The sequence below is a fragment of the Aphis gossypii genome, chromosome 3, assembly GCF_020184175.1.
Source record: "Aphis gossypii isolate Hap1 chromosome 3, ASM2018417v2, whole genome shotgun sequence".
In the NCBI taxonomy this organism is placed as follows: domain Eukaryota; kingdom Metazoa; phylum Arthropoda; class Insecta; order Hemiptera; family Aphididae; genus Aphis; species Aphis gossypii.
The window spans coordinates 35,936,193-35,952,698 of NC_065532.1; the positions used below are offsets into that span (position 1 = coordinate 35,936,193).

Below are 16,506 nucleotides of genomic sequence, written 5' to 3' on the forward strand. Positions count from 1 at the left end.
TGGCGATTTCATTTTTTTAAGCATATTCAAGTCTAAGATTTGTGTTAAGATCATTAAGAATAAAAACCCATTCCATTTAAACTATGCATAATATTTTAATAACCTATCTAAATCAATTTTAGAAATTTATGTCAATGTAATATCAAAAAACAACAAAAAACACAACGTACTTGCGTAGGTACAATCATTTTTTTTTAATGCAATGTTTAAATGATTAATGAACATACCTATTATACAGACTATAATACAACGTTGTCTAGTGCTGAACTGAGTTTTCGACACACAAAAATATTATATAATTCTGTATGGTACACTTTTTAAAATTGTTTTTTTTCTTCGTCAATAAGCTCGAATAAACAGTTAACATTTTTATAAGAATTTGTATTATGTTCACGGTATATAGCTTTCAATTATGGTCAATAGTCACTGGTCACTAGGTATTACAGTTTACGGATTACAATAATTACTACTATTAGGCAGGTACTATTCATCGGATGATTTGTTGTCGATTAATCCATTAACGAATGAATTATTATTCAAAACTATTAAAACAGCAAAATCAAATTAATAATGTCATGGTTATTTATTTTCAAGTTCGATGTGTCGACTCAACACTATAAATTATATTGTTATCGGATTCACGCATATTAATGAATCCATGGTATTGAAAATATTATAAACAATTTAATTTTCTCCTACTCTAATATTTCCCTCTACACTGTTTAAGTAAAATGCCACAGTGATGCTCTAAAGTTACTAGGTGAACTACTGAACTAAATATGATGTTTTAAAAAACAAAAGTTTATAATAATTAAATATAAAACTATGAATGTGGTTAGGTTTTTCGATATGTTTTTGAGTTTCGTGACATAGAAATTAATGATCATAAATTTTTATATTTCTCTTTACTGTTCGTGGATGAAAATATAAAGATGTATAATGGGTAAATATTATATTTAATTATTTTTAGTTATTATGTGAAATACTAAATAGTAAGAGTCATATCATTCTACGAGTATTTATTGATGATATTATATATTTTACTGCAAAAATATATCTTAATTTAGTGATTTACATTATTAAAAAAATATATTTTTATCCTTACTATTCACATCTTTTATGTACCTCTCTCAACTCATTTTTGTGAATCATTTGTGGGACACCTATTGACGTTTTCTGGTGGGTAATGATTAATGATAGCAAAAAACATTTTTCGTACTCCTGCTATACTGTTTTTTTTATTTATTATTTTTATAGATCGATATGGTCAATTTATTTGCTTTTGCTTTTTGTACAATCTCAGCCATAGTGATGCACATTTATCATAGTGTCATGTAGTACATATAACTGGAAGCTTAAAGGATTATGACAAAAGTGTAATAATTATAATATCAAAAAAATGTTAACATACTGTATACAACCATTTTATATAATATACGAAGATTTAATTTATTCTAATGTTTTGATTTCCTTGTAGTATTTTAAATATTATATTATTCAAATTCGAACTTTAAAATAAATATTGTTACTAAATTTTACGTATAAAACTGTAACTTAATAATATTTTATTTAAAATAAGTATTACTAAATAAACAACTATTTTTTTTTTTTTACTTTTATTGTATAGCTAATTTTTTTCCATACTTCTAAGCACAGTATAATAGTTTAAAAATAAAACAAATAACTAAATGTTAATAACTAACAAATCAAGTAAAGTTAGTACGTTTAAACAATGTCATTAATTAGCTATTTACATGGTGAGTGTGTAAATAATCAAAAATATTTAGATGAAAAAAAATATGTTTAATAATATACACACTTAATACATACTAGAAAGTAATTATAATTCCTAAAAACGAGTGTTTTTATAAGATGTGTCACTAAAACTCACAAATAAAAAGATGATTTATATAATGTATTTAAATGAACAACAATATGTCAATCAAGAATATTCTATCAGGTCGTTAGATACCTCAGTTAACTGCTTTTTGATTGACATTTCACCAAATCCCTTGATAATTGGTTCACTGAAATAACCAACTGTTTTTATATAACTAGTTAACTGATACTGTAAAGAAAATTGTTTGTTAATGTAATAATCATTGTTTCGTTTCAATAATATACATAACTACAGAAGGATGTATAAAAATGTAATTTTTTTTTTAATTATAAATACCTATTAAACATTTTAAATATCCAAGGATGAAAAAAAGCCAATTCATACAATAATAATAGGTATTATATCCTATTTAAATATCAACTAAATTTATTTTTAATGAAATATTTTTTTCGTGATTACTACTAAATATTTATCATCAGCCACATTCACTAATTTAGTTTATTATAACTTTAGTTGGAAAAAATGAACATTCTATCTTTTATACCTACACTATTTTCACTTAATTTATTTTAAACAAATATATATATATATATACACGGAGATAGGGAGAGGGAAATATTTTATGTCATTTAAATCATAAAAAATATAATATTTTATTACAACCTTTTAATTTTTTAATTTTCAATTAAATTCCATTAATAGTTAGATTTTATAATTATATTTAAGTCAGTTTTATTATGTACTTTAATGAAATTACCACTGCAAGATTTAAATATGTAATAACGAAAGAAGATTGAAAATTAATTTGTGAACTAGATAAATTATTTAAAAAAATACAATAAGTTGTATTTTAAATATTTTAATTTACTAATTATATGAAAAAAAAGTATATCACTTAATTTCTTTTTTTCTTTTTCTATTATATAATAAGATATTTTCTTGATATATTAAATATTTATTATTATTATGTTATTTTTCAATTTAAAATAATAAAAATCAGTTTAATGTTGTATTATAGTTAGTATATGTATATATTGGTTTTAAATTAGCACCTATATAACATACAAATAATTTAAGCCCAAATGTCACACAACTAATAAATAATCAAAATTTATTTATGAAAAATTAGATCTAACAGTTATTAAAATTATTCATAATTGCTAATCTACTCTATAATATAAACAAATACATTTAAATAGTATTTATTTACATTAATTACCTCCCCCACTGCCTGGAGACTGAAACATGCTATAATTACTATTGGTAAAAAAACTGTTTATCTCGTAAAATTTGCATATATTATTACAATAATTGAAGATATCAACAAAAATATGAATCTATAAATCTTATCATTTTAATGTTGTGGTGTAGGCTTAATACTAGATAATATAGTACCTATAAAAGAATAAATAACGTAAATTTAATTTATTCTTCCTTGGAAAATTAACATTCAATTTTAACGTGTCATAAATATTTATCTAGTATTCACTTATTTGATATAAATAAGTTTTTTTTTGTAAATATATAGGTACATCGCATACATTAATGGTGAAATATAGATCAATTGTACAATAATAATAATAATAATAATTATTATTATTATTATTATTATTATTATTATTACTATAAGTCAAGTTCAAGTATAATTAGTATACTGTTGATAATACATTATTGATTTGATTTAGTATTCGTTTACGCATGCAATGTTATAATGTTACATAATAATAATTGCACTTTGTGTAACAATACTTATTGAGCAATTGTATACATAAAAATTGGAAGAAGTGTCGAATGCATTAATACTGTATTAATCTATGTATTGGATACAATATATTGTTCAGTGATTATATGAACTCATCTGATTTTTTTTTTTGATTTTTATAGGATTTTTTGTACCCAGTGGTTCATAAGATGAATACTATAATACTTTATCTATTTTATTTTTTTTAGGGTGATCATAAATGAAGTATATAATATATACATAAATATCACTGAATGAATATGATAGTTAATTTTTGGATACACCAGTGATTTTTCTCAAGGCAAAATTTGAAAAGATTGAATTGGAAATCGATAAATATAAAATAAAATATTTATAAAAAAATGTAACTATTTACGAATTGTTTATAGTGTCAAGGTTAGGTTAATAAGATGGTGATATTTCTATTTCATTCCTTTTTTTTCTGTTTTTGTGTCAAAGTTATTATCCGTAACACGACAATATGATCAGTTCAAGGATCTAAAAACAAATCGTACGGAGTTCATAAAATGAATTCACAAATTAAAATAATAATAGTTTAAATCAATACACAATCATTCAAAATACAAATATATCTATAGAAGTTTTAAATCCAAACAATGATAACATAAGACAGTACCAAAAGGAACAAGAGCAATAGTCAATCGATTTTTCATTTATTATAAAACTGCTGTTTAATACATATAGATATTATAATATAATCTAAATTGAATCCAAAGTATGATATAAATTATAAAGGTATCTTATGAATAATTATTCACCTGGTAAATGCGACTCGTTGAAATACGTCTTCTCCATGATTGTTTTATTTTCGTTTAATCTAAAACAAATAATTTAATATTTAGTACGTTCAATAGAGAAAAAAAATTATAAGTATTTATAATAAAATGGAAATTGATTTATAATATTAATTGTATTCAATATATTATAGTAAATTACATTACACAGAGAAAAAAATATTAAGTTAAATATTATTTATTTAAAAAATGCCATACATGGTTAAATCAATATAATATATTGGACAATTAATATATAGGTACATAATATTATCATGCTAGAATTATTGATAATGATAATAATAATATTCTTTTTCGCGTTAATATTAAATGATATAATATTTAATACGCGTGTATAAAAATACAATTTGAACACATAATTTTAATTTTTAGTTATACAATATTATGCAAAGAATTCATGGATAAAATACTCTAATAATCTTTCACTCTCCTCGACCGTAAATAGTAACATATAATGATACTACATAAAACAGTTCTCAACCTTCATAAATAAAGTGAGACCAATTGAACAGACATAATTATCATAGATCATAGACTGCAAGGTTATTATAATTCTCAAAAATGGGTTGAAAGGTCTAATAAAAATAATTCTTTGTTTGAAGGTTTAAAAAAAATAACCGTAAAACGTTGTAAAAACATATTTTTTTTCCCCCGTAAAAAAATCTTCGTACAGTAAAACTTCCGTTAACGGTCACCTCTGTGTAACGGTCATTTTTTTTTTTTTTTTGTTCCGTCAAGTGTTATGGAAAAATTACATTAATAACTTTATATAGCAGGTACTCTAAATAACGGCCATAACGGTCAAATTATAAGAAAAAATAATAGGCACTATATGCATGTGTATATTCATCACTATAAATAACGAGGAGGAATGTAATGCAGAAACCGAGGAAACTGCAGAAGAAACTGAAGAAACTGTGTGCAATTATATCGAACTTTCCAGAGGTTGTTAATCAAATAAAATAATTAGCTATTTTTACTCTTCAAAAACGTGTCGTAGACGGTTTTAATTCATTAAAAATGGCAGAAATTCATCTCGAAAAAAATTGTTCGGAAAATAAAAATTTAATACAAACTAATATTACCCACTCAATATTTTTAATTTTAATATGTTTATAATATACACAACTTTAAAATTTTAAATTTTACATACATACATATAAGTAAATAATTATTGGCATAAATACATTTTTTAGCATGTCTATATTATTTTTTATGTATTTGGTTTTTTTATGCACTCTATAAAGCGATCATCTGGAAGTATTGCACTTTAATAACGGCAATCTTTGTAGAGCGACCACCTCTAAATAACGGTCATTATTTCCTGTCCCTTCGGTGACCGTTACACGGAAGTTTTACTGTATTTGTAACTGATGGATCCAATTATATGGAATATAGAAATATAACCATTATGATATAATATATTTACTATTAAATTAATAGTAGGTTATGTCTTTTCCTTTAATAATGCAGTTATTCAAAATCGGATTTTTCAATATACTTATTGACCATAATACTATTTACTATTATTATTTTAACTTCTATTTTTTAGATAAGAACCCACCTTTTTTACTTAAGAAGATAATTTTTTGAAATTGTTAATGTATCTAAATCAAAATTTCAACAAGTAGTATACTAATAATTAAACATTTAATACTAAATCTAATAGATTTAGAAAATATGGAGATAATGATGATTTTAAAATTATAACCTATGTAGTTAATTGTATCTATTAACATTTTATAATTTTATTTGTAAAAATTCTTTGAGTATATAATAAATACCAACTATATTAGATATTAGATTTATTTTATATTTTTTAAAAGCATTTCTTATAAATTTGTTCTTAGTACAATTAATTTTTCAATTTTTAAATTAATCTTTAAAATTTTGATTAAGACTTTTTGTACATCTTTATCTTCTAAAGAATTCAATGTAAAAAGATGGTTTTTTAATTAAAAAAAGATATTTGAGTCGCTATAGGATACTCCTTATATAGTACTAGATATATGAAGTATTTTATATCATTTTATAATAAATAATCAATAATAATTTTATTAGATAACAAGTTTTTATCCGTAAAAACAATTGACAATTTTTTTTAATCACTTTTGTATTTTCAATATAAAAATTAACAATATATAATTTGGTTAAGTATTATGAAAAGAAAAATATTAAACTTCTACTGTAAATATATTTAATAATGATAATTAATAGTAGATACCTAAAATTATCTAAACATTTTTCTAGCTATAAATTATACTTTTAAAAAATTAGTAACAAGACTGGACTAGGTACTTTATATTTTTAAAAAAAGCATCTACAATACTTAATATTGTTTGAGCTAATCTTCCAATGACTAATATTATGAACAATAATCGTAAAAAATTGTGTATACTTTTTAATACAAAAAAAAGCCATTTCCCATTTACATTATAATATGCTAATATTGCAAGCCAATTATTATTTTTAAAGCAATTTTAACATTAAGAAAGTAAGTGTGTAAAATGCGTCATTATTGAGCTAATTTTGTATTTTTTCATTGCATAGTAAAAATATAAAATTTTTAATGAATTATTTTATAGTAAAATTGTATGCAGCAAATCGTCTGAATTGTAGGAATAAAATGAAATTAATTTAATATTATTTTATCAGAAAAAATCATACTTGAGTCATATTTGCCACTTTTTTTGTTTAATTAAATATAATTCGCTCACTCATTATTTAAGACTATGATAATCTGCTGGTTTTCACGTACTATTGAAAATTACATGAGTTTTTATCTTTTGAAATACTAAATCAAATAAATCGCTGATAAACCATAATGAAAATATTACTATTAGAAATAAATATTAAATTGGAAGTATTTCCAATTAACGCACAGTAGAATTGGTATGCTAGTATTATATGATAATAAAAATTGAATTGATTTATACAAAATTAATTGACCTTATGAAAATCAAAGAAAGAATGAGATAAATTGATGATTAATTTATAACTTGTATAAAATTAATTTAGAAACCCTACAGCACTACTAAATAAAAAGATTATATTAATACTAGATTGATTGTGACTAACAAAGATAAGATCTAGTCATGACAAAACGAATTAGAAAAGTCATTAATCTGGATGAAATTGTTAGCTGCAAAAGCCTTTGGGATAAAATTAGAATGGTTCTTGTGTAAAGGAATAGATATTACCATTGTAGACTACGAATCATCAGGAAGATGAAAATCATAACAGAATATAAACATATGCTAAACATGAAATGTAAGAAAATCGACTATAGTACAGTAATTTACGTCTCATAGAACAAATAATGAGTAGAGATAGGAGTCAAGTATATGGCAAGTAGTTAGACATTTAAACATTAAAAGTAAGTGATCAATACTTACACTAGAACTAGGAATTAAATGACCTTATGTATACTAACAGAAATTTCACTTTCTCTAATATAGTTACTTGTAATACTATTTTTAACACATAGAAAAATATTGTAATCACTTAAACTTATTATCCATCAACTATTTATTCGTGAATTTATGACTTTGCAAACACAATGAAATATGTAAATTAAAACAAGCAATATTTTACTTACTATTTTCAAGATTCTAGGACAACTTTGAAAAATTTTCAAAATCCAAAACCCTCAAGTTAAATTTAATAATAATTTTTTGATTTGTAAATAAAATATTATTCAATAACTATTAATTTTGATTTATTTTCAACAAATATTTGGAAGTAATTCTATAATGATCTATAAAAATACATGTATAATGCTTAATCATATTATACGGTAAAAATAAAATTTTCGGTAATCAGTACTATGCCGGTCAATAACTGAAAACTTGATTTTTAATGGTCTCAGTTTTGACTAGTAAGAACTCGTGTCAAGAATGATTCATTGCTCCATTATAACTATTACTAAATACAAAGTTGAATTCAATGATAATATGTGAAAAGGTAAACAGATCTTTACATTTAATTTTGAACAGCGCGTCAGCGAAAAATTTGTGCACAATGCATGCACATGTACTTTATAATATAAGTATTAAATAAGTCGTCAATGCTCGTAAAACATGAAACAATTTAAAATAAAGAACCTTTTATACTTTTAATTAATAAATAATAACTAAAACAAATATCTACAAAAACATATGTAACAATTATGTTGAACTGTTGTACTATAATTCGATTTGTTGTAATGTTTTACACGTAGGTACCTACATATATTATCTACTAATTGCATTGCCAAGATATAAAACAATAACTAATTGATAATTGATAAATTATTAATTGTAATATAATTAAAAAAAAAAAAAATATAATAAATTACGAATAGTTTTATTTTATTCGTTAAACCTTTTTCTATCGACGTAAATGTTAAATATATTTTAAGTAGGTAGATATTTATAATAATTCCTACCTACAATTTCAAAGTATAAGGTAAAAAATATTGATTTTTCAATTAAATTTTAAAAGCTTAAATTAATTATTTTTAATGCATAATATAACGAAACAACGAGATTTATAAAACGTTCATTCTTTATAATATATATCAAAGAAGATTGTAAAAATAATCAAAAGGTGAATTAGTTCTCACGTTTTTTTTTTTTTTTTTTATTTATTAGAAATATAAAAAAAAAAACATTACAATCTGTATACAAACATAATACAGTAAGTAATTGTGTTGACATTTTTTTTTGTTTATCTGAATGGCTTGAGGGAAGGGAGTGATGTCTATATTGACAATATTTCCAATATGAATTCTATTAGACATTTTATTTAATTTTAACTCTTAGCCAATTATCAAATCTTACTTTATTTTATCCAAAGTATATCATTATAATGTCCAGCTGTTAGCAAACCTGAATTCTACTAATTACTTGCCTATTGATTTAGTTAAAAAATAAATTATGTATCGTTATTGTTTTCAATATTTTCGTTGAACTTATTTTTGTTTTGTGTTGTTTGTGTACAGGTATTCAAGTCCGAAACTTTCGTGGTTCGCCGAAGAAGAAATGGGGCGTAAGTTGCAGGGTTCAAATGATACTTACGACATTGACGGTCTGATCTCACCTATTTATGCGATGACCACGGCCGGTGCGGGGAAGAACAGTAACGGTTGGATGGGCTACAAAGCAGTGCCCATCGATGAACCTAAATCACGGACCCCATTGTTCCTGATTGATAATGGCCTCAGCGCTAAAACGCTAGACGCCATGTTACACATATTCATTATATGTTTAGTACTTTTCATTATTATCAACTGTATGTGTAAATTTGTGTGGTTATTTTTAAAATGATATTGTTTTATTTATTGTTGTATGTATACTGTATATAGATAGTCTTAAGTACTTAACTAAGATATTTCTAATTTAACTTCTATTTTGTATTTCATGTAATATTATCCATAAACCATATTTTGTTCGTAAATTATAAATATAATTTATTGACAATTAGATTGTATAATTTCATTTGCCTAATAATGTTACGAAAATATTATTATATCGTATTTTATTATTATTGTTATTCAAAATAAACATAAATACCTCCGAGGTAAACATGTATTATATATATCACTGTACAGAGTTAAATATAATTAATTATCATCGTAAAATCAAGTATTTAATCTCATAAAAAAATAAAATTTAAAACTCAATGACCAACATCAAAGTAAAAACTATAATAATTATCAAAGTTCAACTATGTAATGTTCATTAAAAGATTACTTAGTTAATACTATTAAACGCATATTTCAAAGAAATAAATATTATTTATCTACCTATCTAAATATGATATGACTTGGAAAAATAACAGGTAACTTTCCACGCGATATGATTAAAAATTAACTATAAAATAGAAAAAATAATATTGATCATAAAATATAGAATTACTTAAATGGTCTATTAAGTTATATTAAGTACATTTTATATCGTACTTTAAATCTCCTATCTTCTTAACATTAAATATTAAAATTTACTTTATAATACACAGTTACACAGTATATTACTCCAATCATAGAAATTACAAAATGAATATACATATGTTATTATTAAAACTTACATATTTACTTTTAATATTACGATACCTAGGTTGATATAATTGTTTCGAAAATATTGCATTGGTTTTATTATTATTATTATTTATATTATTTTTATTTATAGTATTTAATTATTATTATAATATACGTAATAATATTTACTCCATATTATAAAAATCAAAATTTATAAAAATTTTCATAAATACTGTAAAACAGTAAAAATAAATTCGTAGTATAAATAGATAATCATATTAAAATAAATCAAAAATATCATTGAGTATAGAAAATTTTTTAATAGTATATAATATCCGTAAAAAATTTAACTTCCTATAACATAATAATTAACATTATTATTTGTTGTATGAAAAAATGATTTCGTTCAAATATGAAACTTGAAATATCTATATAAAAAAATTGTCTTTAAATATAACTTAGATATAAAAAGAAAATTTTTTATGAATTTCTAACTAAAAAATAGTTTACAATTGTTTACAATTTTAGAGAACTTTGAAAAACTAATTTCAAATGCATATAAAAAAAAATTGTGCATTAGTATTTTTTTATACTCTTATATGCATATAACTATATGAGAACAACTTAAGTGAGATTTCGTATTGAATTTTTAAGAATTTCGACTCAGTGAATACTTTTTTATCAACATTTAGAGAAAAAGAACTTAAAAAAATAAAAAATTATACGCCTATAAATAGCTTTAAAAAATTCAAAATGTTTTGAAAATTTTATCGTATGAAATGATAATATAAATATTTGAACCAAAACCATATTCTCAAAATTGAAAATTGAAGATTTCATCAACTACTTATTATACGTCATAACTCATAAGAATATATTATATTATACAACATTTTAAAATCAATACAACCGTCAACCATTGATCTGCTCAGAATCTACAATTATGGATACTAATATATTTCTTTTTATCTTTAAAAAAAAAAATATTATAACTTTAAGACTTGTTTAAGACTCGTATATAAGTGCTTGAGAATAAATAGAAAAGTTGAAGAATAAATAGCTTATTGATAATTATATGTTTATTAAGTAGGTATATTATAAAAAAAAAAAAGAAAAGTAAATAAGTAAGTAAGTAAAAAAATACCCCAATATAAATCAAATTTGATAATTATGGTAGACTCAGATAAGATATTATAAGCTCCAGTATTAAAATAGCAAAATCAATTGCTGATCGGTATTATTGAAATAGTTTAATGGGCCTGCAAACCTCTTTATCTTGGTACCAGATCGCTGGAAACACTTTATGATCACCTCTAGTAAAAGACACAGGAAGTAACAGACGCTACGTAAATAATGTGGTCAATTGTCATTTAAAGGTTTGTCATCAGAACGATACTACTCTCAATAATAATTCAATTCAAATTCAACAACAGATTTCAAGGATTAACTCAGGTAACCACAGGACTAAAGTTTTTATATCCCGGTTCTTTATCAGTAGTACCGTTTTAACATAATATATTGATTTAATATGTTTTATCGAGTCTTAACTAATCATATACTGTTTATTTTTAACTTTATTTTCTGATGTCCATTTGCATTTATCTTAAATAAAATAAAAAATCAGAAAAATATGGAATTTTAATCAAACTCTGCCCAATTATATATTTTTTAAATTCTAATCATATTAAATAATAATTCATTTAACTTTTTGATATTCACCTAAATAAACTATAATTATTCTGCGCCAATATGGTTTAAGTAAAACTAATTTCCAATATCCACATTTATTACATAATACCATAATTTTTTTAGTGAAAATTAGTTGTATCAATTGCATATAAATGTATCTAAATTCCCTTTTCTAATTTCATAAATTTAAGAGATAGATACAATAATTTTATTGCTTCAATAAATATTAAAATTTTAACAAAAATACATATAAGTACTTTTTTTTTAAAGTAACTAAAGCCTATAGTATTATTATACTATAAGAAAATTTTAAGGGAAATATTATGTATACAAAAAGATGAAAAATGTGTATGGAATTACAAAATTTGACCTGTACAATTATTTGTAAGTACTCACAACTCACTAGATGATACCAAAATATTTATATAATAATGTAACTTTTGTTTTTTTGACAGAAAAATTCAACATCGTTAATGATAAAGTGTAAAATAACTTTTTCTGTTTCTTAATAAACTTTAATAAAGTTATTTTTCTTCAGAGTCATGGTAAAAGCTTTTTAAAATAACTATAAAAGGTTTTGAGAAAAATTATTCTTTTAAATAGCAATAAATTATTATATAAATAAAACTTAATTTAAATAGTTATCTGTTATTTCAAAATTCTGTAAACCTTATATACCTACATCAAAAGATGGATAATATTATTTTAATAATCATTAAACATTATTAATTGATTAATAATAATGATCTAAAAAATAATACTTGAACAGTTCAAAAACAAAATACCCTAGCATAGATATAATAATGTTTAAATTTTAAAATAAATTAAGTTTGCTATACATCATGATTAAATTAACAGTGAATTAAAATGATAACTAAAAAAAAAAAACAATAACTCTTTTAATATTATTTTATATTTATTGGTGAATAAGCTTTTAAAGTAATAATGAACTTAACTTCACTCATTTACAATTCTTACATAAAATAAATAGTTCATAATAAAAAAAAAAAACCACCAATATCATATTTTATATTTTTGTTTCAAAGAAAAGTTGTCTGCTTTAGATGATAAAAATTTGAAATTTTACTCATAATATTAATGACATTAAATATTCCATTAATAATCAAAATAAAATTTTAATTTCACCTAAGTTCAATAAAACTATATTATACAATAGATTACTTAATTTCATTTTTTATCAATTATTTTTAAAAGTTAAGAATAAATTTTTTTAATAAATTTAAAAAAAAAATTAAATATATCAAATCCATTACACTCTGTAATATTTTTTTCTACTTAATATATGACTGTGTAACAGTTTTGTAAAAACCATAAACATAAAATAACTACAATTGTAAAAACAAATTTTGTCACAATGGAAAGCGACAATGGCTATTATAATGACTGCAAAATATCTTTACACTCTTCTAAATTGCAAATGAATAAGCGGTAGGCAGTAGGCACCCACCTACCAGTTAAAATGAAAACGGGAATAAAAAGAATAAAAAATATGTGAAAACAGCATAATATCAAAATAAAAATATGCCAAATTCAAAGCATACTACCCGTTTTTTTTTATATCAGTGATCTGCATAAGCCATTAATGAAAATTGTTAAGTATTGTACTGAATAAGTATTTGGTGTAAAAGTGAAATTCATATACACTTAATGTTATTGGTATACCTTATACAACTTGATTGTTTATTTTCAGAAATACCACCAAATATTAATACAAATAATATTATGGTAAATTACTTAAGGTAGAAATGGTTGAACATTTAGTGTTATTTAGATTTTAGATTGTCGTTATAATAATATGCTCTTTAAACAATTTCATGCTTGGATGGCTAGAACGTAATATTTCAAAAAATTCCACAATTGTAATCATAATATTATAATATAAATAGTGTATAATATCTATCTTTTGATTTTATTTTGTAACTTTGTTTTTATTTTTTTTTTCTTAAATAATATGGAATAAAAAAATATTACATAATATAATTTGAAGTATGATACTATATTTATAATTTTCAATAATAAGTACATAAAACAAAATAATCAAATAATAATTTTTATCTTAATAAGATTTTAGCTTCATGTTTTGTTTACAATTTATAATATTATTGAATGCAGTTAGTTTTAAGCTGATCACATAACTTATCATTTTTACAATAGCATTTAAAATTATAATTAATAATTAGAAGCTACGCTAAGAAATTATTAGGGAAAACTTTCCTAATTTTATTTTGAACCGTTTGTTAAAAAGCTATGAGTTATTTGTCTTTAATACGAATAACTATGAAAAATATTAATACAGAAATAAATAAAACAATATGTATCATATAAATATCTGATAGCTTGAAAATTATTCACAGTTGTTTTAAGTGTAACAATTTCTAATTTGGCAACAATCCACCGAGTTTCAATTCAATTAATTATGCGACATAACAATATATAATAATTATTATTATTAATATACCTACAACTCTATTAAGAATCGTTTTTAAGAATATAATACATTCGTACAATTTATTCGTTTAATTTTAACCGATTTTAAAACATACGCTAACTATTTTTACTGGATTTAATCCAAAATATTTTTTTTTTTTGTATTTCAACTTAAGTTTGTGATTAGACCAATAATATAGATACCTACTTACTCCACTTTTTTGTATAAAACAGTGTTATTGACTCTAGAAAAAATGTCTCAGCAACTTTTTGATTAGATGGTAAATTCCAAATTATTATTGTTTGCTTATGATGAATTCATCAACTCATTAACTCAAATATGTATGACAAGAAATTAAAAACACCAAGAAGAAAAATAAGTACACATCTGGTCATGATAACAGATAATTATTTTAAGCTATAATATAAATTATGTTAAGTATTTTAATATTATATATATATATATATATATATACAACAAAGTACCTTTTTTAAGTCCAGAATAATCTTTGAAACTACCCAAAACGGAGTCGAACGTAGTTTTTTAGTTTAAAAAAACACCTTACAGAGCAGGCTATAATTATAAGCATATTCTTAAGGATCCAATTTCTTTCCATAAAATATTGAGCGATAAAATAGGAGTACACCAATGGCATCATCTGTGCAGTAAAATAAAAATTTAGAAAATTAGAAAAAGTGGTAAAACTTTTTACCAAATAAATCAGATATTATAGTAAGATTCATTATGAATATTTTATTAGCTAAAATTACATGTATTTTTTTCTGCTAATTATTATACGATAATGATTATATGGAAATTTTTATAATGATTTGATTGATGATTGATGATTGATCTCAATATTGTATACCACTATTATAAAAAATATTTCGAATTTCAACGTTTCCTAAACTAACAGTGTCATTAGATTTAAAAATACTAACTCTACCAATTTTTGCTGAAAACCTCTCAAATGTATAATGTGTTCGGTGTACCTACTATATTTTCAAATATTATGACTTATGAGATTTTTTGGATATAATATTTTATACAAGTTTATTAAGAATTTATTGTTTTAATACTATTATATATATATATATTTGTTTTATCAACAGATGTCTGTTCATAACTGATTATCTGTCATATTGTCTACTATAAATATTGAATTTAGCTCTAAAAAAAAGTTTTAACTATTAACACCTGAATAAAATGAGTAAAATATTGATTTACAACAATGATAATTAATCACCGAATTCAAAAACAATTCTGAATGGAACTCAGACTATTAATGAGGTTATACTGTTATAGGACGTTATTAAAATATTAAATTCTCATAATATATTACAATAATTAATATTATTAGTATGAACATTTACGATGTAGTAGGTACATGTCTTGCATATTTAATTGTGTAAAACATTATTATTTACAGTTAACTATTTCTATATTTGAATTTGAATTGTTCTTTGCTTGTAGTTAAAAATACGTTTTTCCATCGATTTCCAAGTTTTATCCAAGAACACAACTATAAAGACATTGAGTAAGTTATACAATATATACATCAATAGATATGATGTTATACTGCATTGTTAGAATTGACTCAAGGAAAAAACCAACTGTTTACTTCAAGTCAGTGTTTAAATAAATAAAGGAAATACTCAAGTCACAAAGAGAGATGCTTTATTATATTTTACAATAAAATGCCGATACAAGGGTGATGAAGAAGTTTCCTTGACTTTAGTTGTCATTCAAGTAGGTATATATTTTCATCTGCTAATAGACATAAAGATTGTTGTGTGCAAGTAGGAGTGAAGATTCAGATAGAATGACGTCAGAACGCCGTGTCTAAAAGAAAAATAAGAATTAGTTTTTGTTTTGTTTATTAGTTGGAAACAGAAATATGATCTCAAAGTACATCGGTGTTTTACAGTTTGTATTGTTCTTGATTTTAAATTATTT

The 16,506-nt window shown here is 22.5% G+C and overlaps 2 protein-coding genes across 3 annotated transcripts in view; one reads left to right on the forward strand and one right to left on the reverse strand.

The window, feature by feature from the left end:
- The window catches only part of LOC114119424 (probable G-protein coupled receptor No18), a 127,042-nt gene that overhangs the window by 77,652 nt on the left and 32,884 nt on the right, over positions 1 to 16,506 (reverse strand). For both annotated transcript variants that reach the window (XM_050202949.1, XM_027980972.2), the window contains one exon: positions 4,361 to 4,419. In XM_050202949.1, coding sequence (XP_050058906.1) covers positions 4,361 to 4,419 — 59 coding nt within the window. The remainder of the gene's footprint in view (positions 1 to 4,360; positions 4,420 to 16,506) is intronic.
- Positions 738 to 9,858, forward strand: LOC126550786 (uncharacterized). Its single transcript, XM_050202953.1, has 2 exons — positions 738 to 943; positions 9,378 to 9,858. The coding sequence occupies exons 1-2, from the start codon at positions 933 to 935 to the stop codon at positions 9,700 to 9,702; spliced, it is 336 nt and encodes a 111-aa protein (XP_050058910.1). The 5' UTR covers positions 738 to 932; the 3' UTR covers positions 9,703 to 9,858.